The sequence below is a fragment of the Salvelinus fontinalis genome, chromosome 40, assembly GCF_029448725.1.
Source record: "Salvelinus fontinalis isolate EN_2023a chromosome 40, ASM2944872v1, whole genome shotgun sequence".
Classification (NCBI taxonomy): Eukaryota; Metazoa; Chordata; class Actinopteri; order Salmoniformes; family Salmonidae; genus Salvelinus; species Salvelinus fontinalis.
Window position 1 is genome coordinate 23,051,154 of NC_074704.1, and position 23,933 is coordinate 23,075,086.

The following is a 23,933-nucleotide window of genomic DNA, read 5'->3' on the forward strand; positions in this document are numbered from 1 at the left end:
CCGGTCTTGACCGGCTCATGCTGTGTTAATCCGATCGGTCTTGACCGGATCGTGCTGTGTTAATCCGATGGGCTGAATGAAGGAATATGAGGAGTAACGTAAGGCGTTGGAGTCATTCACAGGCCTCCCAGCACTATTAGTGGCGTGTGGTTTGGCCCTGAGGGCAAGGCGAGGACAGCCAAACCGACAACTGCAGTTCAAAGTTCAGCTTTTTCAAAATCAGCTCAATGTTCATGAAGCACAATACACTGTGTGGTTATTTGAATAATCATTTTTATTTTGAGAGATCAGGGCACTAGGCTATTTTCTAAAATACAGCAAAACAACTGACAAAGTAATACACTAATATAAAAGTACACTGAACTATGATACACCGATTAGATGTCGGGATGGAAAGGAGAGCAGGGAGGATTACTGGGACGTGTTTGACACACTGAGACATGCCAGGCAGGCAGCGCTGCCTCCCAGGTAACGCTCCTGGCTTAAACTACCTACACGTTTGTCTGGCAATTGACAACTGGGATGCAGGCTTGACCATTGGGTCTTAGCCATTGCCTTACAATTGACCATTAGGACATAGACATGGCCTTATCATTGACTACTGTGACACCGACCACTTTCTATTAACTCTCCACTAACTCTGTCCTCTCTGTCTCCCTGCAGCTCCTCTTTCTGCCGGCGGCGCCCCCTGCAGTTGTGGATGTGGTATGACCCTGTGTGGCAGGAAGGTGTTGACAGTGCTGAGCAGCGTGTTCGCTGTGTGCGCCCTGGGCCTGCTGGGCATTGCTGTCAGTACTGACTACTGGCTCTATCTGGAGGAGGGCGTCATCCTGCCCCTCAACCAGAGTACCGAGTTACGCATGTCCCTGCACTCGGGCCTCTGGAGGGTCTGCTTCACAGCTGGTAAGTTTTTGGTTAGGGGGAGACGTTGCCCCTTAAGTACAGATCTGTGTTTCAGGGTTAGGGTTAAGTGCCTTGCTCAAGGACACATAGTTAGATTTGTACCTTGTCGGCTCGGGTATTAGAACCAGCGACCTTTAAGTTACTGGTCCAACACTCTAACTGCTAAGCGACCTGCCACCCTAGACGTTGCCCATTACCCTTAGGCACGAATCTAGGATCAAGGTAGACGCTGCCCCTTAGGTGAACCTACCAAGAGATTTCTCTTCAGTTAGAGTCACAGCTGTGTACATTCCCCCTCAAGCAGACACCAAGATGGCCATTAAGGAACTTCACTGGACTATATGAAAACTGGAAACCATATATCCTGAGGCTGCATTTATTGTAGCTGGGGATTTTAACATTGTAAATTAGAGAACAAGGCTACCTAAATTCTACCAGCATATTGATTGCGCTACGCGCTGGGGCAATACCCTCGACCACTGCTACTCTAACTTCCGCGATGCATACAAAGCCCTCCCCCGCCCTCCCTTTGGCAATCCGACCACGACGCCATCTTGCTCCTACCGTCTTATAGGCAGAAACTCAAGCAGGATGTACCAGTGACGAGAACCATTCAACGCTGATCCGACCAATCGGAAGCCACGCTTCAAGATTGTTTTGATCACGCGGACTGGAATATGTTCTGGTCAGCCTCAGAGAACATCATCGACCTATACACTCAACTAACACGGGCTTTTCTCCACCCTGCATGGTTACCTTGTGCCCTATCACAGGGATGCTCCTCCACTTCTGACCCCACCCCCTCGCCGCACTGAGGCATGCTGGGAGCTTAAAGCAGGAAGTGTAAGCAGGAAGTACTAACTTTCACCCCTTTTCTCTCTTAGCGACGCCATCTTTCAAAGTGTTTCCGAGCAGTAAACCAGGTATTGACTTCCTCTCGGATGTACTGTACTCTCTCCCCAGGTAGCCTCTGGATACTGAGGCTGACACAATCAACTGTAGCCAGTGCATGAGAGTAAAACTAGTGACCTAACATTTACTGTATTTAAAATGCATGCACTTGCTCAGTAATATTTGTGAGGACAATAAACAGGATTTGTTTCTATATTGCCATTATACCAGTGAAGGCTGGTGGAGGTATAAATGGGGAGGACGGGGTAATTTCTCCCTTCACCAGCATGATACTTTCCAGGAAGCATCACAACGTGGCATGATGGTACAAAGCACACTCCTAGGTACTTCCATTTAACATGTCTTTTTTTTGCCCTCAGTGTCCATCCTGACCTCCATAAATCCTCAAGCAACACACTGTCAACATGACATGTTTCTGTGGTGATTAAATAGCGGATTTTTGCTTTGGTCCAAAATACCAACTTCCATTGAAGTTTTAGCTGCGATTTAATGGCCTTGTTGCTAAACTGCCCCAACTAGCTATCTGTTTGACCCAGAGAATCTAGGCTTGTGTTGGGTTAGTTAGGCCCTGTGTGTCTGTCACTACCTGACTCAGTACTGTTACGATACATCATTACACCATAGAGAGTGAATGGGCTGTGTTAGGCCCAGTATTGCTGCTGCGGAGCGTCCATTGAGTGATTGTATTAAATGCAGCTGTTGGTCCCAGTCTCTGGTTGATGTGTGCTTGTACTGACTCTGTACACTGTATAAAAGCTCGCTTCTCTCATGCCCATGAGACTATGAAGAGGGTGTTATAGTAGTTTGCATGCAGGTCACTGATTGAACATGCTTTTTGGTCCAAGAGTATGCCTAATAAGAGTCCAGGACACCACCTCATAGCGAGTAAGAAAAAGGAAGGGGATTTGTTATTGAGTTAGAACAAACTGAAATCGGCCACCTACCAACTTTGGACCATAGACATTAGAAACAGTAGATAGTGCTGACGTCATCCGCGTATTTCTGTGGAGAATCTGAACCGCGTCATATTGCTGCATGGCACCTCCTCGTAGCCTGCCGGCCTGTGATTGGTCTGCATCAGTACATGGTCCTGTATGACAACAAATGTAGTAGTCCGAATGGATCAGTATTTGATTAAATATCTTAATTTGGAGCGAACTTTAAAAGAATTCACAGTGTGGATCGAAGTTGATCCATAATAAACTCATTTTAGAGCCCAAAATGTTTTGGGCCCTTCTGGTGATTGGAATTTACATAGGCTTTCTAGGGCCAACCATGGCTTTTGGCACCGCTAGGTTGCTACGAAGTAGACGACCAGCAGAGCTTGTGACTTCACGCTCCAGACCAGCAACTTGGGGCCTGCTTTGGACATGTAGGGCTACTGTACAAAAGTACAAACACGTCCTTTCATTCCGCCAAACCATCTAACCATGGTTCACCTGTTCACCAAGTCCTCCTCCTAGCCTAACCAGTCACCTGAGTGCTCACACTCATTTCCAGGTACAATGCTGGGAAACGGTGCTCTAATTTTGATTGTGTTTTTCTGGGCAGAGCTGAATAGTATTTATGAACATATAGTATGTCTGAAAGTTGCAGTCTAATTTGATTCCATTTATTCTGGAATCATTTTTACAGCAGTCCATCATTGCTATAGCAATAGTTGTGCAACACCACTGAATCAATTTGCTGCAATTTCTACATCATTTTGACTTGTCTTGTGTTACTGTTAATGGTGTTTGTCATTGTTGACACAATGATATGGGCTCCGTTCCAAATGGCCCCCTTTTCCCTACATAGTGCATTACTGTGGTCTATATATAGGGTGCCATTTGGGACGGGACCATGCCGGCTTAATAAGGCAGCGAGGGATCCCATGGCTCTTCATCACTAGCCTTATAGTAATTCAATTATACCAGACTGACAGCAAATACTCTCTTATTGAAGAGGGTTAATTACTGTTAAGACTCTGCAGAGAGAGAGAGAGAAAGAGATAGAGAGAGATTCAAACCCACACATGCACGCACGCATACGGTAGGCCGTCACTATAAATAGGAATTTGTTCTTAACTGACTTGCCTAATTAAATAAAGGTTAAATAAAATAAATACAGTAAAGACATGCACACACACCATCACTAGTGTGTAGGGTGATGTTAAAATAAGCAGCCTTTCCCCACAGGACAGGGTGATAAAATGTCATGGCTGGGTGTTGGAACAAACAAACATTGAAGAGCTTGGTGTATATTTGTACAATTTAGTGTCTTACAAAGTAAAATTAACAGCCTTTCTTTGGTCGCTTGTATCTTCCTCTTTCCTGATCTAACAACCCTGGTGTCGATGTCTGTTTAAACCCTTTAAAACAACACAAGTCTATTCCCAACTCTATGCAACAGTTCTCTGCTATGTCTATGTCTATTCCCAACTCTATGCAACAGTTCTCTGCTATGTCTATGTCTATTCCCAACTCTATGCAACAGTTCTCTGCTATGTCTATGTCTATTCCCAACTCTATGCAACAGTTCTCTGCTATGTCTATTCCCAACTCTATGCAACAGTTCTCTGCTATGTCTATGTCTATTCCCAACTCTATGCAACAGTTCTCTGCTATGTCTATGTCTATTCCCAACTCTATGCAACAGTTCTCTGCAATGTCTGTTCCCAACTCTATGCAACAGTTCTCTCCGATGTCTATTCCCATCTCTATGCAACAGTTATCTGCTATGTCTATGTCTATTCCCAACTCTATGCAACAGTTCTCTGCGATGTCTATTCCCAACTCTATGCAACAGTTCTCTGCTATGTCTATGTCTATTCCCAACTCTATGCAACAGTTCTCTCCGATGTCTATTCCCAACTCTATGCAACAGTTCTCTGCTATGTCTATGTCTATTCCCAACTCTATGCAACAGTTCTCTCCGATGTCTATTCCCAACTCTATGCAACAGTTCTCTCCGATGTCTATTCCCAACTCTATGCAACAGTTCTCTGCTATGTCTATGTCTATTCCCAACTCTATGCAACAGTTCTCTGCTATGTCTATGTCTATTCCCAACTCTATGCAACAGTTCTCTGCTATGTCTATGTCTATTCCGAACTCTATGCAACAGTTCTCTCCGATGTCTATTCCCAACTCTATGCAACAGTTCTCTGCGATGTCTATGTCTATTCCCAACTCTATGCAACAGTTCTCTGCTATGTCTATTCCCAACTCTATGCAACAGTTCTCTGCTATGTCTATGTCTATTCCCAACTCTATGCAACAGTTCTCTGCTATGTCTATGTCTATTCCCAACTCTATGCAACAGTTCTCTGCTATGTCTATTCCCAACTCTATGCAACAGTTCTCTGCTATGTCTATGTCTATTCCCAACTCTATGCAACAGTTCTCTCCTATGTCTATTCCCAACTCTATGCAACAGTTCTCTCCGATGTCTATTCCCAACTCTATGCAACAGTTCTCTGCTATGTCTATGTCTATTCCCAACTCTATGCAACAGTTCTCTCCTATGTCTATTCCCAACTCTATGCAACAGTTCTCTCCGATGTCTATTCCCAACTCTATGCAACAGTTCTCTGCTATGTCTATGTCTATTCCCAACTCTATGCAACAGTTCTCTACTATGTCTATGTCTATTTCCAACTCTATGCAGCAGTTCTCTGCTATGTCTATGTCTATTCCCAACTCTATGCAACAGTTCTCTCCGATGTCTATTCCCAACTCTATGCAACAGTTCTCTCCGATGTCTATTCCCAACTCTATGCAACAGTTCTCTGCTATGTCTATGTCTATTCCCAACTCTATGCAACAGTTCTCTCCGATGTCTATTCCCAACTCTATGCAACAGTTCTCTGCTATGTCTATGTCTATTCCCAACTCTATGCAACAGTTCTCTGCTATGTCTATGTCTATTCCCAACTCTATGCAACAGTTCTCTCCTATGTCTATGTCTATTCCCAACTCTATGCAACAGTTCTCTGCTATGTCTATGTCTATTCCCAACTCTATGCAACAGTTCTCTCCGATGTCTATGTCTATTCCCAACTCTATGCAACAGTTCTCTGCTATGTCTATGTCTATTCCCAACTCTATGCAACAGTTCTCTCCGATGTCTATTCCCAACTCTATGCAACAGTTCTCTCCGATGTCTATTCCCAACTCTATGCAACAGTTCTCTGCTATGTCTATGTCTATTCCCAACTCTATGCAACAGTTCTCTCCGATGTCTATGTCTATTCCCAACTCTATGCAACAGTTCTCTGCTATGTCTATGTCTATTCCCAACTCTATGCAACAGTTCTCTCCGATGTCTATTCCCAACTCTATGCAACAGTTCTCTCCGATGTCTATTCCCAACTCTATGCAACAGTTCTCTGCTATGTCTATGTCTATTCCCAACTCTATGCAACAGTTCTCTGCAATGTCTGTTCCCAACTCTATGCAACAGTTCTCTCCGATGTCTATTCCCAACTCTATGCAACAGTTCTCTCCGATGTCTATGTCTATTCCCAACTCTATGCAACAGTTCTCTCCGATGTCTATGTCTATTCCCAACTCTATGCAACAGTTCTCTCCGATGTCTATGTCTATTTCCAACTCTATGCAACAGTTCTCTGCTATGTCTATGTCTATTTCCAACTCTATGCAACAGTTCTCTCCGATGTCTATGTCTATTCCCAACTCTATGCAACAGTTCTCTCCGATGTCTATGTCTATTCCCAACTCTATGCAACAGTTCTCTCCGATGTCTATGTCTATTCCCAACTCTATGCAACAGTTCTCTCCGATGTCTATGTCTATTTCCAACTCTATGCAACAGTTCTCTCCGATGTCTATGTCTATTTCCAACTCTATGCAACAGTTCTCTGCTATGTCTATGTCTATTCCCAACTCTATGCAACAGTTCTCTCCGATGTCTATGTCTATTCCCAACTCTATGCAACAGTTCTCTGCTATGTCTATGTCTATTTCCAACTCTATGCAACAGTTCTCTGCTATGTCTATTTCCAACTCTATGCAACAGTTCTCTCCGATGTCTATGTCTATTTCCAACTCTATGCAACAGTTCTCTGCTATGTCTATGTCTATTTCCAACTCTATGCAACAGTTCTCTCCGATGTCTATTCCCAACTCTATGCAACAGTTCTCTCCGATGTCTATGTCTATTTCCAACTCTATGCAACAGTTCTCTCCTATGTCTATGTCTATTTCCAACTCTATGCAACAGTTCTCTCCTATGTCTATGTCTATTCCCAACTCTATGCAACAGTTCTCTGCTATGTCTATGTCTATTTCCAACTCTATGCAACAGTTCTCTCCGATGTCTATGTCTATTCCCAACTCTATGCAACAGTTCTCTGCTATGTCTATGTCTATTCCCAACTCTATGCAACAGTTCTCTGCTATGTCTATGTCTATTCCCAACTCTATGCAACAGTTCTCTGCTATGTCTATGTCTATTCCCAACTCTATGCAACAGTTCTCTCCGATGTCTATGTCTATTCCCAACTCTATGCAACAGTTCTCTCCGATGTCTATGTCTATTTCCAACTCTATGCAACAGTTCTCTGCTATGTCTATGTCTATTCCCAACTCTATGCAACAGTTCTCTCCGATGTCTATTCCCAACTCTATGCAACAGTTCTCTCCGATGTCTATTCCCAACTCTATGCAACAGTTCTCTCCGATGTCTATTCCCAACTCTATGCAACAGTTCTCTCCGATGTCTATTCCCAACTCTATGCAACAGTTCTCTGCTATGTCTATGTCTATTCCCAACTCTATGCAACCGTTCTCTCCTATGTCTATGTCTATTCCCAACTCTATGCAACAGTTCTCTGCTATGTCTATGTCTATTCCCAACTCTATGCAACAGTTCTCTGCTATGTCTATGTCTATTCCCAACTCTATGCAACAGTTCTCTCCGATGTCTATTCCCAACTCTATGCAACAGTTCTCTGCTATGTCTATGTCTATTCCCAACTCTATGCAACAGTTCTCTGCTATGTCTATGTCTATTCCCAACTCTATGCAACAGTTCTCTCCGATGTCTATGTCTATTCCCAACTCTATGCAACAGTTCTCTCCGATGTCTATTCCCAACTCTATGCAACAGTTCTCTGCTATGTCTATGTCTATTCCCAACTCTATGCAACAGTTCTCTCCGATGTCTATTCCCAACTCTATGCAACAGTTCTCTGCTATGTCTATGTCTATTCCCAACTCTATGCAACAGTTCTCTGCTATGTCTATGTCTATTCCCAACTCTATGCAACAGTTCTCTGCTATGTCTATGTCTATTCCCAACTCTATGCAACAGTTCTCTGCTATGTCGATGTCTATTCCCAACTCTATGCAACAGTTCTCTGCTATGTCTATGTCTATTCCCAACTCTATGCAACAGTTCTCTGCTATGTCTATGTCTATTCCCAACTCTATGAAACAGTTCTCTGCTATGTCTATGTCTATTCCCAACTCTATGCAACAGTTCTCTGCTATGTCTATGTCTATTCCCAACTCTATGCAACAGTTCTCTGCTATGTCTATGTCTATTTCCAACTCTATGCAACAGTTCTCTGCTATGTCTATGTCTATTCCCAACTCTATGCAACAGTTCTCTCCGATGTCTATTCCCAACTCTATGCAACAGTTCTCTGCTATGTCTATGTCTATTTCCAACTCTATGCAACAGTTCTCTGCTATGTCTATGTCTATTTCCAACTCTATGCAACAGTTCTCTCCGATGTCTATGTCTATTCCCAACTCTATGCAACAGTTCTCTGCGATGTCTATGTCTATTCCCAACTCTATGCAACAGTTATCTGCTATGTCTATGTCTATTCCCAACTCTATGCAACAGTTCTCTGCTATGTCTATGTCTATTTCCAACTCTATGCAACAGTTATCTGCTATGTCTATGTCTATTTCCAACTCTATGCAACAGTTCTCTCCGATGTCTATGTCTATTCCCAACTCTATGCAACAGTTATCTGCTATGTCTATTCCCAACTCTATGCAACAGTTCTCTCCGATGTCTATTCCCAACTCTATGCAACAGTTCTCTGCTATGTCTATGTCTATTCCCAACTCTATGCAACAGTTCTCTGCTATGTCTATGTCTATTCCCAACTCTATGCAACAGTTCTCTGCTATGTCTATGTCTATTCCCAACTCTATGCAACAGTTCTCTGCTATGTCTATGTCTATTTCCAACTCTATGCAACAGTTCTCTGCTATGTCTATGTCTATTCCCAACTCTATGCAACAGTTCTCTGCTATGTCTATGTCTATTCCCAACTCTATGCAACAGTTCTCTGCTATGTCTATGTCTATTCCCAACTCTATGCAACAGTTCTCTGCTATGTCTATGTCTATTTCCAACTCTATGCAACAGTTCTCTGCTATGTCTATGTCTATTTCCAACTCTATGCAACAGTTCTCTGCTATGTCTATGTCTATTTCCAACTCTATGCAACAGTTCTCTGCTATGTCTATGTCTATTCCCAACTCTATGCAACAGTTCTCTCCTATGTCTATGTCTATTCCCAACTCTATGCAACAGTTCTCTGCTATGTCTATGTCTATTCCCAACTCTATGCAACAGTTCTCTGCTATGTCTATGTCTATTTCCAACTCTATGCAACAGTTCTCTGCTATGTCGATGTCTATTTCCAACTCTATGTAACAGTTATCTCCTATGTCTATGTCTATTCCCAACTCTATGCAACAGTTCTCTGCTATGTCTATGTCTATTCCCAACTCTATGCAACAGTTCTCTGCTATGTCTATGTCTATTTCCAACTCTATGCAACAGTTCTCTGCTATGTCTATGTCTATTTCCAACTCTATGCAACAGTTATCTGCTATGTCGATGTCTATTTCCAACTCTATGCAACAGTTCTCTGCTATGTCTATGTCTATTCCCAACTCTATGCAACAGTTCTCTGCTATGTCTATGTCTATTTCCAACTCTATGCAACAGTTCTCTGCTATGTCTATGTCTATTTCCAACTCTATGCAACAGTTATCTGCTATGTCGATGTCTATTTCCAACTCTATGTAACAGTTCTCTGCTATGTCTATGTCTATTTCCAACTCTATGTAACAGTTCTCTCCTATGTCTATGTCTATTTCCAACTCTATGCAACAGTTCTCTGCTATGTCTATGTCTATTTCCAACTCTATGCAACAGTTCTCTCCGATGTCTATTCCCAACTCTATGCAACAGTTCTCTGCTATGTCTATGTCTATTTCCAACTCTATGCAACAGTTCTCTCCGATGTCTATTCCCAACTCTATGCAACAGTTCTCTCCGATGTCTATTCCCAACTCTATGCAACAGTTCTCTGCTATGTCTATGTCTATTCCCAACTCTATGCAACAGTTCTCTGCTATGTCTATGTCTATTCCCAACTCTATGCAACAGTTCTCTCCTATGTCTATGTCTATTCCCAACTCTATGCAACAGTTCTCTGCTATGTCTATGTCTATTCCCAACTCTATGCAACAGTTCTCTGCTATGTCTATGTCTATTCCCAACTCTATGCAACAGTTCTCTCCTATGTCATCTACAGTCATGCCATTTCATTCCTGCACAATTCCATTGATTACCTCTACTCACCCCCTTTTCTAGTGATGAGCCCCCTAGTGTGTGGGCTTTGTATTCACATGTTAAAGGTGTAGTAAAGGGTTGATAAATGCCGTCTTCTCCTTTGCTTGTGTTGTAGGAGATGAGAAGGGCCGTTGTTTCACCATTCAGTATGTGATGCCCACCAACGTGCAGCTGACCTCTGAGTCTACAGTTAGTGTGCTGAGTAAGTGAAGAAGACTTGTCCTACGCTCATCTCAGTTTCATTTTCCTCTGTTCTGGGGGCATATCAAGTGTCTTAGAGTAGGAATGCTGATTTAGGATCAGTTTTTCCTTTTTTAGATCACAATGTATAAGATAACATGGACAGGTAGATCTGATCCTAGATCTGCACTCCTACGCTGATATGCTTTAGGAATACGGGCTCTGGTCCCGAGCACAAACACACCCGTTCTGTTGTGGGAGGGCGTAAATGTAGAGCCAAGAGTTAACCATCCCATAAGCAGAATTGTTCCAGATCAGATCACATGGTCAGGAAAAGCTCTTGGTCTATCTCCGAGGCCACCGGACAGACTGCTGTCACTTTAGGCCTCAAGATATTTCTGTTGTTATAAAGTCTAAAAAATAACTCTGACATGAGTTGAGTAATAGATGAGGGGTATGCCTGAGGAGAGGAAGCACATGCTTCATCGTCAGTCACCCAGGGTCCATTCTGATCACGTCAAACAAAAGGGTTTCAATGGAATGTCCTTCCTTTGCCTACATTACTCACAATTATCAAAATGAATAATAGTCAATTCTGTGGACAATGATGCGATACACATGATGTGTGTCTCATACATATGTCATTCCCCCACAGAGACCGAAGGTACTCATGTTATGCATGATGTATGCTTTGAAGCAGGGCGTATGCCAGGGGTAGGTAACTAGATTCAGCCACAGGACGATTTTTGTCTGAGCGGATGGTTGATTTATAATCATTTGTGAAAGTGCAAATTGACCACAACTAAGCCCAAATAAACGATTGTGTTTGAAAATAACAATAACTTCATACCTTCGTTACATTGAGACAGGATCACATATGTCTGTTTGCTTTTTTTGTGGAAATACTTGGGACAGATTTAGTCATTTAAACTCTTTTTTTTTTTTAAATGATTTTCCAAAAAACGACAAAGGGGGGGGGGGGGGGGGGGGCGCGCAAAATAAATTAATACGAGGGCTGATTTTGGCCGCCTGTTGCCAACCCCTGCCGTATGCTCTGTGTAAGAGAACATGTAAATCCATATGGCACAGGCTTGCGATGGACTGAATGGACATAAGTTACAGTAGACCTACAGTGGTCCCAACTGACACACGTCCACAGAATCCACACATCTCCCCCCATATAGATGTATGTTTGTGCTATTCCTGACTTGCCCCTGAGGCATGGCTCATTCCACTCTAACAAGATATGAAAAATGCAAGGGCGCATTTTCTTTTGCGAGATATGCCCCTCAGGCCAAATGCAGATGGATACACACAGGTGGGTAATGCTCGGACAGGCACTAGGACCATGGAGACACACTGTCAGAGGAGAGAGGCTCTGGGCCAGCTATCTAAAATGCAGTTTGAGTACATCTAAAATGCAGTTTGAGTACATCTAAAATGCAGTTTGAGTACATCTAAAATGCAGTTTGAGTACATCTAAAATGCAGTTTGAGTACATCTAAAATACAGTTTGAGTACATCTAAAATACAGTTTGAGTACATCTAAAATGCAGTTTGAGTACATCTAAAATACAGTTTGAGTACATCTAAAATGCAGTTTGAGTACATCTAAAATGCAGTTTGAGTACATCTAAAATGCAGTTTGAGTACATCTAAAATGCAGTTTGAGTACATTTAAAATGCAGTTTGAGTACATCTAAAATGCAGTTTGAGTACATCTAAAATGCAGTTTGAGTACATCTAAAATGCAGTTTGAGTACATCTAAAATGCAGTTTGAGTACATCTAAAATACAGTTTGAGTACATCTAAAATACAGTTTGAGTACATCTAAAATGCAGTTTGAGTACATCTAAAATACAGTTTGAGTACATCTAAAATGCAGTTTGAGTACATCTAAAATGCAGTTTGAGTACATCTAAAATGCAGTTTGAGTACATCTAAAATGCAGTTTGAGTACATCTAAAATACAGAGTGAGAGAGGTTCCCATCAGGCCTAAAGTGAAGAAGATGGGCAAATTAATATTTACAAAACTCAGAAAGCAGTAACGCCCTCACAATTGAAATAACTTGCAAAACCCACAGACCAGACCAATATACTACCGGACTCAATTTTATTAGACACATACTTCAGAAATATTGTGCTGATTGGCCCTATTCTCATACAATTGTATCTGTAGATGCAATATCCCATGTTAGACAATCAAATGTTTTCCCAATATTTAAACATTTGATTGATCCAACGGGAGCTCCTGCATTATCCAGTAATTTAACCCATTTAATCGCTGGAAAGCATATATCGACACTCAGGCTATAGCATAGACCTACCTCTTTTCCTATGGTCCGCTCCTGCTTCATAGCATAGTTATGTTGGTATGGTTAAAGAAGAATCCAGGGTGAAACCATTCTCACAGTAGGGGTGCCAGCAACATCTTCTTAAGTTGAGATGCCTGTGGAGACATCCCAGGCAGTGGAACCACCCCTTGATGTGTGCAAATGGAATGAGACCATGAACAGCTATATTGCTCCTTGTTTGTCAGAGACGCCAAGAGAGAAAAGCAATCAACTGTGGGAAGTTGAAAAAAAAGTTACAAAACCAATTTAACCAGGAAACAAATCTAGTGTTTGCTATATGCCATTCACTGTTTTAGGGTTATTTTACTGAGTCAATCAAATCATGCTGTGCTTTGTCTCAGTGGTTAGAGGACACATTTAATTGACTCAATTTAAACTCTTCATAGAACACAACAAAACTCGTCACAGTAGATTGATTTGGGATGAATTGACACGATTGACTGAATAAATGAACGAATGAACAACCAAATAAACGTACTAAGTGTTGCACCCATTCTTTATCCTCCCCCTGTTCCAGAGATGATCCGTTCAGCCACCCCCTTCCCCCTGGTTAGTCTCTTCTTCTTGTTCATCGGTTTTGTCCTGAGTAACATCGGACACATCCGGCCCCACCGCACCATCCTGGCCTTCATCTCCGGAATCTTCTTCATCCTCTCAGGTACATGACCTCATATCACTACTGTGAATGCATTTTCGTTGAAACGAGAGATCCTTCGCATTATTTATTGAGTCTAAGTGGCAGTTTCCTGGACGCAGATTGAACCTAGTCCTGGAATAATGAACTATTTCAGTGGAGAATCGCCATGGACAATGTGTGTTAGTCCAGGACTGGGTTCAATCTGTGTCCAGGAAACTGGCTCAATATGGTTTTAAATCCCCAGGACACAGTCTTTGTTGTTTCATCTATTAGTGAATCGTATGCACAATTATTATTGGCATTACCATAGAATGCAGCTCTTGTTCCGTAATAACAGGAAATGTGGGTCATGTATCAGTGATCACACCGTGACAGCTATACTATTTATTTATATTTCTAATGGAATGTTGCATATCTGTACAAGTATGCAAATGTATCACCGTAGAATTATAACATCCTGCTTATGCATCAGAAATACAGTAGAATCTGTATTCTTCCTGTCGCTCTGTCTCTCTTAAACACACTCTCTCGCTTTCTCTCTCTCTCTCCCCCCATCTATCGCTCTCTCCCTCGCTTGCTTTCGCTCTCTCTCCCCCCATCTATCGCTCTCGTTTTGTCTCTCCCTCCCCATCTCTCTCTCTCCCCCTCCCCCCATCTCTCTCTCCCCCTCCCCCCATCTCTCTCTCCCCCTCCCCCCATCTCTCTGTCTCCCCCATCCCCCCATCTCTCTCTCTCCCCCTCCCCCATCTCTCTGTCTCCCCCATCCCCCCATCTCTCTCTCTCCCCCTCCCCCCATCTCTCTGTCTCCCCCTCCCCCCATCTCTCTCTCTCCCCCTCCCCCATCTCTCTCTCTCCCCCTCCCCCCATCTCTCTGTCTTCCCCTCCCCCCATCTCTCTGTCTCCCCCTCCCCCCATCTCTCTCTCTCCCATCTCTCTCTTGCTTTCTCTCTCTCTCTCCCCCATCTCTCTCTCTCCCCCATCTCTCTCTCTTGTTTTCTCTCTCTCTCCCCCTCCCCATCTCTCTCTGTCCCCCATCTCTCTCTCGCCCTCCATCCCTCTCTCTCTGCTAGGTCTGTCTCTGGTGGTGGGCCTGGTGTTGTACATCTCCAGTATTAATGATGAGATGTTGAACAGGACCAAGACCAACGAGGCCTACTTCAGCTACCAGTACGGCTGGTCCTTCGCCTTCGCTGCCATTTCCTTCCTGCTCACTGAGGTAACTTCCTCCTTGCTTCTTCATTACATTGTAGGCCAAATCCCAAATCCACTCCCATAGCCTAACCTACCCCTAGAGCCTATGCATTTTGCTTACAGCTGTCAATGTAGAGTACATAGGGCAGCGTTTCCCAAACCCGGTCCCCGGGACCCCAAGGGGTGCACGTTTTGGTTTTTCAAGCTGGAACTCAACAGCTGATTCAAATCCTCAAAGCTCGATGATTAGTCGTTTATTTGAATCACCTGTATAGTGCTGGGGGGGAAAACAGGAGAGAGTTTGGGAAACGCTGACATAGGGAATAGGGTCTAGGGATCGATGAAAATCAAATATTTTACGCAATGATACACACATTCTTAAGTCTGTTGATACAGATCAGCGACCTGTTCTTCATTAGGCACATTGATAGAGAGACACAACCCTGCAGTTGTGATATCGTTTGTTGAAGAGGATACTCTGTTATCCTGCTCCCTTGCATCTGTCATGTATCTCCAGACGGCCGGCGTCATGTCCGTCTACCTGTTCATGAAGCGCTACACGGCCGAGGAGATGTACAGACCCCACCCGGGCTTATACGGGCCGCGCCACAGCAACTGCTCCGACTACTCTGGTCAGTTCCTCCACCCGGACACCTGGGACCAGCGCGGCCGCAGCCCCTCCAGCATCTCCAGCGAAGCCTCGCTCCAGATGAACCACTCCCTCCACTCCAACTACCCAGCGCTCCTCAAGTGTCCCGAGTACGACCGCATGTCCTCCTCCCCATGCTGAGGCCTGCGTGAAGCCCTGGAGCCTGGGCAGCGGGTTGCACACACATCCCCAGGAAGGGAGAGTCTGGCTGGGTTGCTGAGGTGGTAGACTAGGTTGGTTGGTCTGGAGGGCGGTGATTGGGGGGCTGATGGGGAGGCGCCTAGGTTGCGTTTTGCGAGAGGGGGGGGTGCGTATCTTTTTCCACGTGTGTGACGGCCTATTTTGAAGTCCTCTTGTAGTGCAGTTTTCCCGAGTTTTGACACATTTGTGAGATGACGACCCCCACAGCTGACATTCCCTCTCTGGTTTTACTCAAAGTAGAGTAGAAGTAGTGATTCTCCATCAGACCTTGTTCACCTTCGCCATACAGCACGGTCTCCATCTTGGTCAACATATAAGCCGATATCTCCCCGGTAACCCAAATAGGACTTCTGTCAACTGTATAACTTGTCAGATAATGATGCCATAAGCGGGGAGATTGAAAGTGAAAGGTTGTCCTCTCTGTATTATGACTGTGGTTTAATCATACTGCCAGAGAGCAGAATGTTTATTACAAGTATTTTTATCAATTTGATTCTTTTTTTTTCATCGTCCACCTCACACTCAACACTGTTGTACTGTCAATGAAGACACAGAGATAAAGTTTCTATTTTTTATTTTGAATGGAAAGGAACCAGAAGGCTAATGGAGCCCCTGCAGAATTACATGATGTACATAATGCAGTGAAAAGGGGGGTAATAAAGAGATGATGAAGCTAAAGGAGAAAGAAAAGAGAATAGTGTGTATAGCCTCTAAACATGGTTTGATGGCATTGAGACCATCAGATATGGAGAGCCAGTTTGAACGTAATGTAGCTGATGAAGAATGCAGAGTAGATATAAGCTAATCCTGATTTTGTTGTTAATAGTGCACCAGGCACATATACGCTACTGGTCGAAGGTTTTAGAACACCTACTCATTCAAGGGTTTTTCTTTATTTTTACAATTTTCTACATTGTAGAATAATAGTGAAGACATTAAAACTATGAAATAACACATCTGGAATCATGTAGTAACCAAAAAAGTGTTAAACAAATCAAAATGTAATATTTCAGATTCTTCAGATAGACACCCTTTGCCTTGATGACAGCTTTGCACACTCTTGGCATTCTCTCAACCAGCTTCACCAACAGTCTTGAAGGAGTTCCCACATATGCTGAGCACTTGTTGGCTGCTTTTCCTTCACTCTGTGGTACGACTCAGCCCAAACCGGCAGGTAGGTAGGTAGCCTAGTGGTGGCAGGTAGCGGCAGGTAGCCTAGTGGTTAGAGTGAATCCCTGAGCAGACAAGGTAAAAATCTGTCGTTCTGCCACTGAACAAGGCAGTTAACCCAGTTAACCCTGTTCCTAGGCCGTCATTGAAAATAAGAATTTGTTCTTAACTGACTTGCCTAGTTAGATAAAGGTTTAAAAAAAAAACACATCTCAATTTGGTTGAGGTCAAGGGAATGTGGAGGCCAGGTCATCTGATGCAGCACTCCATCACTCTCCTTCTTGGTCAAATAGCCCTTACACAGCCTGGAGGTGTGTTGGGTCATTGTCCTGTTGAAAAACAAATGATAGTCCCACTAGGCCCAAACCAGATGGGATGGCATTTCGCTGCAGAATGATGTAGTAGCCATGCTGGTTAAGTGTACCTTGAATTCTAAATAAATCACAGACAGTGTCACCAGCAAAGCACCCCCACACCATCTCTCCTCCTCCTCCATGCATTACGGTGGGAAATACACATGCGGAAATCATCCATTCACCCCCACTGCGTCTCACACTCTTCCACTGGTCTAATGTCCATTGCTCGTGTTTCTTGGCCAAAGCAAGTCTCTTCTTCTTATTGGTGTCCTTTAGTAATTGCTTCTTTGCAGCAATTTGACCATGAAGGCTTGATTCACACAGTCTCCTCTGAACAGTTGATGGTGAGATGTGTCTGTTACTTGCTTCACAGAGTTCATTTATTTGGGCTGAAATTTATGAGGCTGGTAACTCTAATGAACTTATCCTCTGCAGCAGAGGTAACTCTGGGTCTTCCATTCCTGTGGCGGTCCTCATGAGAGCTAGGTTCATCATAGCGCTTGATGGTTTTTGCGACTGCACTTGAAGAAACTTTCAAAGTTCTTGACATTTTCTGTACTGACCGAACTTCATGTAATGAAGGACTGTCATTTCTCTTTGCTTATTTGAGCGGTTCTTATCATAATTGAGAGATTGCCAAGAGTGTGCAAGGCTGTCATCAAGGCAAAGGGTGGCTATTTGAAAATATATAGATTTGATGAACACTTTTTTGGTTACTACATGATTCTATGTGTTATTTCATAGTGTTGATGTCTTCACTATTATTCTACAATGTAGAACATAGTAAAAATAAACAAAAACCCTTGAATGAGTAGGTCTTTTAAAACTTTTGACCGGTAGTGTACCTGTACAAGAATACTGCTCTTTGGAAATTGAGTAAATCATTGGAAATGTAAAATGTATATTTAAAACAAGTTTTGTATCAGATTGCATATACATACAAAGTATACAGAGACATAGCCAGATGCAAGCTGTTTGGTTTTGGATTCTTGGTTGTGTCCCAAATGGCACCCTATTCCCTATATAGTGCACTACTTTTGACCAGAGCCATATGGGCCCTGCCATAAGTAGTTTGCTATGTAGGGAATAGGGTATCGTTAGGAATGTGACATTGATTAAGGAAATACCCTGTTAGAAAAAAATCTTAGGTGTTAAATGTGACTAACTTGAAAATACATCTTGTTTCATATACAGTTGTGAAGTCGGAAGTTTACATACACCTTAGCCAAATACATTTAAACTCAGTTTTTCACAATTCCTGACATTTAATCCTAGTAAAAATTCTCTGTCTTAGCTAGGATCACCACTATATTTTAAGAATGTGAAATGTCAGAATAATAGTAGAGAGAATGATTTATTTCAGCTTTTATTTCTTTCATCACATTCCCAGTGGGTCAGAAGTTTACATAGACTCAATTAGTATTTGATAGCATTACCTTTAAATTGTTTAACTTGGGTCAAACATTTCGGATAGCCTTCCACAAGCTTCCCAGAATAAGTTGGGTGAATTTTGGCCCATTCCTCCTGACAGAGCTGGTGTAACTGAGTCAGGTTTGTAGGCCTCCTTGCTCGCAAACGCTTTTTCAGTTCTGCCCACAAATTTTCTATAGGAATGAGGTCAGGGCTTTGTGATGGCCACTCCAATACCTTGACTTTGTTGTCCTTAAGCCATTTTGCCACAACTTTGGAAGTATGCTTGGGGTCATTGTCCATTTGGAAGACCCATTTGCGACCAAGCTTTAACTTCCTGAGTGATGTCTTGAGATGTTGCTTCAATATATCCACATAATTTCCCTTCCTCATGATGCCATCTATTTTGTGAAGTGCACCAGTCCCTCTTGCAGCAAAGCACCCCCACAACATGAAGCTGCCACCCCCGTGCTTCACGGGTGGGATAGTGTTCTTCGGCTTGCAAGCGTCTCCCTTTTTCCTCCAAACATAACGATGGTCATTATGGCCAAACAGTTACATTTTTTTTTCATCAGACCAGAGGACATTCCTCCTAAAAGCATGATCTTTGTCCCCATGTGCAGTTGCAAACCATAGTCTGGCTTTTTTTGGGCGGTTTTGGAGCAGTGGCTTCTTCCTTGCTGAGCGGCCTTTCAGGTTATGTCGATATAGGACTCGTTTTACTGTGGATATAGATACTTTTGTACCTGTTTCTTCCAGCATCTTCACATGGTCCTTTGCTGTTGTTTTGGGATTGATTGGCACTTTTCGCACCAAAGTACGTTCATCTCTAGGAAACAAAACGCGTCTCCTTCCTGAGCGGTATGACGGCTGCGTGGTCCCATGGTGTTTATACTTGCATACTATTGTTTGTACAGATGAACACGGTACCTTTAGGCGTTTGGAAATTGCTCCCAAGGATGAAGAAGACTTGTGGAGGTCTACAATTATTTTTCTGAGGTCTTGGTTGATTTCTTTTGATTTTCTCATGATGTCAAGCAAAGAGGCACTGAGTTTGAAGGTAGGCCTTGAAATGCATCCACAGGTACACGTCCAATTGACTCTAATTATGTCAATTAGCCTATCAGAAGCTTCTCAAGCTATTTAAAGCTTTAAACAACTTGGTGTATGTTAACGTCTGACCCACTGGAATTGTGATACAGTGAATTATAAGTGAAATAATCTGTCTGTAAACAATTGTTGGAAAAATGACTTGTGTCATCCTAACCAACTTGCCAAAACTATAGTTTGTTAACAAGAAATTTCTTGTGGTTGAAAAACAAGTTTTAATGATTCCAACCTACGTGTATGTAAACTTCCGACTTCAACTGTACATTATATATTTAAGCTACAGTATTTATGCCATAGTAAGACCTCATAGTTCCATCTTTGAACATTTAAAGTCAATTATCAATTTAGAGGACACAACTATTGTCGATGTTCAATGTTGCGACTGATATTAGTAATTGTTATTTATGAACAATATTGTGTTTTTTTCTTGTTCAGTAGTCTCATTGACAGCCTAGAAGTTTCTACCCACAGTGTTCAACATGATAAATATAAGATTAGCTATATAAAGGGGGGGTAGCAAAAAAGGAGAAGGGTATTGGAGTGGAGAAGCGTGTGGCTAAATTCTAAAACATCTGATAGTGTCATGGTTGTTCCACAGGCAACATTTCTACATTGGATCTCCATAGATTACATACGACATGTTTCCACTTGATAACTTTGTTCAGTTTAAAGGAGAAGTAATATATTTTGAGGAGAAATCCAAGCGTTAAAACTGCCAACCAAATTTGAGTGTTTCTTCAGATTAGAACTGTCTTCTCAATATTTGTTTCATTCTATTTGTGTTAACACTGTATATATTTAATCATGTACATGGACTGAAATCACTTTTATATAGACTATTACATGTGTAAGTTGTAACCATCTGGATGTTCTACTCATTTGTAGCCATGGTAAGACATAGAACCATTCATCTACGCGGTATGTCTGTATTGCCTGTGGTTATAGCTGCTTTGCCTCTTGCATCGCATATTCAGAATGTGAGCTTTTGCATTTGTTGTAATACGCATAATATATTTCAAGTCAGAGAAGAAGTCGTATTTTTTTTTTTTACAAAGAGTAATTTTCATGATGTTCAATGTGCAATCTACTGTATTATATCTCTGTTGAAAATAAAGAAAAACTGCTGTATTTGATGAAGCACCTCAAGGCGGAACTTCTTGCCTCTTAAAATAAATGTATCCACTTTATACTACACTACATCAGGAGACCGATTATCTCAAATCAAAGGTCATTTGTCACATGCTTCGTAAACAACAGGTGTAGACTAACAGTTAATGCTTACTTATGGGCCCTTCCCAACAATGCAGAGAGAGAAAAAATATAAATAATAGAGGAATAAATATAAAAGTAACGATATGTGTAACGATTATCTTTGATGTGCTACACATCGTCTCCCTGTAGTTCAGCGGTTCCCAGCCAGCGGTACTAGGACCCCTGGTGGTACTTGGCCTATCCACAGGGGTACTTGAAAAGACTCATGAGACCATAGGCCTTCTGGTAAAATGCACATGAGGGGGTACTTCAGGGGTACTCCGGCAAAGCAAACTTCAGTAACCAAAAAGGTAGGCAACCACTGGTCTAGAAGTACAGTATATTTTGTACACTGCATGGCCAATGTTCTTTACTAGTATAGTAATTGATGAAGAATTCCCTTTCGACTATTGAGACATACCCCTTTTTAAGGGTATTGAGATGTGCCCATTTTACACTTAAGATGCAGCCCCATTTTAAGAGTATTGAGATGCATCCATTTTAAGAGTATTGAGATGCAGCCCCATTTTAAGAGTATTGAGATGCAGCCCAATTTTAAGAGTATTGAGATGCATCCATTTTAAGAGTATTGAGATGCATCCATTTTAAGAGTATTGAGATGCATCCATTTTAAGAGTATTGAGATGCATCCATTTTAAGAGTATTGAGATGCATCCATTTTAAGAGTATTAAAATGCATCCATTTTAAGAGTATTGAGATGCAGCCCAATTTTAAGAGTATTAAAATGCATCCATTTTAAGAGTATTAAAATGCACCCCTCATTAAGAGTATTGAGATGTATCCATTTTAAGAGTATTAAGATATACCCCTCATTACGTGTTTTGAAATGTGCCCTTTTTAAATAGTATTGCGATGCACTCTTTTTAACACATATGGGGGCCGCTTCAGACCCGGGAGACGCGTACTTAAATGGAACTTAATTCCCTTTTCATGCACCTTTCTCTTCATGCGTATTCTGACCTTGAATTTAGGCATGAGGTAATGCACACAGCAAAATCAAAGGTGTACATTCAACTCTGCAAGTGTAAAATGTACACTATTTTCAGTGAACAACTGAGTCTCACTGTACTGGTGTTAAAAAAATAATTAAGTGTTAAATATTTAACTCTGTTGCAGTGTTCCCCATTTCACCCTTAATGTGTTCAAAGGAACTTGATTGTGGTGTTTGCATAGCTCTAGAGTAATATGCAACACCTACAGTGTAAAACATAACATTTGGTTTAGAGTACACTGGACTCACTCTGCTTAGTGCTGACGCTGTTACACTTTCTCAGTGTAAGACATGAACACATGTAATGTTGCAGTAAATATTTGTTGGGGTGTTTTATCACTTTAAAGCCTAATTTGCATATTTCCCAGGGTGCCTTGTCTTTGAGAAAATTGTAGAGTTAACACCCATAACTGTATTTGTTAGTGACAGAGACATGGTCGTTGAACTCTTTCCTTTTAAAGGCCTCTGAATTTCCCCAAGTGAGTTCCTGGGTGAATGTTATCATTAAAATGATACTCTATGATAATACATTACATGTATCATAAGGTCTTACTTATTGGCCTAGTTGATGATCTAGTTTTGTCCGAACACAGTGGTGTCACAACTTGCCGTGATCGGAAGTCCCATAGGGAGGCGCACAATTGGCCCAGCGTCGTCCGGGTTTTGCCAGCAGGGCTTTCCTCGGTTCATTGCGCTCTAGCGACTCCTTGTGACGGGTCGGGTGCCTGCAGGCTGACCTCATCGTTAGGTGAACAGTGTTTCCTCTGACACATTGGTGCGGCTGGCTTCCGGGTTAAGCAGGTGGGTGTTAAGAAGCGCGGTTTGGCGGGGCATGTTTTGGGGGACACACGACTCGACCTTCGCCTCCCGAGCCCGTCGGGGAGTTGCAGCGATGAGACAAGATCGAAATTGGTGAGAAAAATGGGGTAGATACTAAACACATTTTTTTTTACTGTATGTTATTTATCTTTGTATAGTTAATCGATCCATGTACATGCAAAAACACAGATGTTAAAAACAATCCTAAAAAGATTAATAACTCTGCAGTAGAGCATGCTGGGAAATATAATAATGGATGTGGTTTTGATAGGATTGTTTTACTCGCTACAATGGAAAACAATAATTCTGGTTATTAACACCAGCACTGGGGCTTATTTTACCCCACTTAGTGTTAATTTCACATGTACACAGTGAATTTAACTCCTGAATCAACACCAGAAATGTTACATTAAGTGGTGTATTGAAATGTCAGCTTTATTGAGAGTATTAAGAAGCACCCTTTAAGGATGATTGCAGTGTTACCACCCCTCTGTCATCAATTCAGTTTGCGTCCCAAATGGCACTTTATTCCCTACATAGTGCACTACCTTTGACCAGAGCAGGTCAAAAGTAGCGCACTATGTAGGGAATAACGTGTAATTTGGGATATGGCATGTGTGAATAAACAAAGCGATCCAAATGATGACTTCAGTACAGACATGCAGAAGATGGGGAGCTGTGGCACTGTGCCTCTGTACTACACTGCCATCTAGTGTTGGTTATAGAAATGCACAAGTCAGAGCTGCATTCTATACTTACCATGTTAAACAACAAAAAAAACATTCTCAACAAAGACATTAAAGTATTTGTCCGGAACATATCAACTGTGGACCACGGAGGAAAAAACATTAATCTTGGGTGAAATAACCTTTCAACTGAGTGATTATTATAATGAGATCTTTTTACACGGAAAAGTTTTATGTCTCTCAGCTGAGTCCCAGTCTTCATCTGGGACGCCTCAGTCCTCGCCTCTGGGTGACAGGGGAACAGAACAGAAGGTCAGAGGATACTCACACTAAACTCTGATGTTGAAACATGTTTAGCATAAACCTGATATGAATACACAAACACACACACACACACACACACACACACACACACACACACAAAAAATCCCCCACAGTAATCATCAATGTGACGACGACGTCAGGACCCTATACACACCTGT

At 42.2% G+C, this 23,933-nt stretch overlaps 1 protein-coding gene across 1 annotated transcript in view; it reads left to right on the top strand.

The window, feature by feature from the left end:
• The window catches only part of LOC129839483 (voltage-dependent calcium channel gamma-5 subunit-like), a 28,313-nt gene extending 12,643 nt beyond the window's left edge, over nucleotides 1-15,670 (top strand). Inside the window, exons 2-6 of the mRNA XM_055906965.1 lie at nucleotides 664-903; nucleotides 10,538-10,624; nucleotides 13,476-13,616; nucleotides 14,666-14,811; nucleotides 15,304-15,670. Coding sequence (XP_055762940.1) covers nucleotides 708-903; nucleotides 10,538-10,624; nucleotides 13,476-13,616; nucleotides 14,666-14,811; nucleotides 15,304-15,576 — 843 coding nt within the window. The 5' untranslated portion in view covers nucleotides 664-707 and the 3' untranslated portion in view covers nucleotides 15,577-15,670. The remainder of the gene's footprint in view (nucleotides 1-663; nucleotides 904-10,537; nucleotides 10,625-13,475; nucleotides 13,617-14,665; nucleotides 14,812-15,303) is intronic.
• The last annotated feature ends 8,263 nt before the right edge of the window (nucleotides 15,671-23,933 follow it).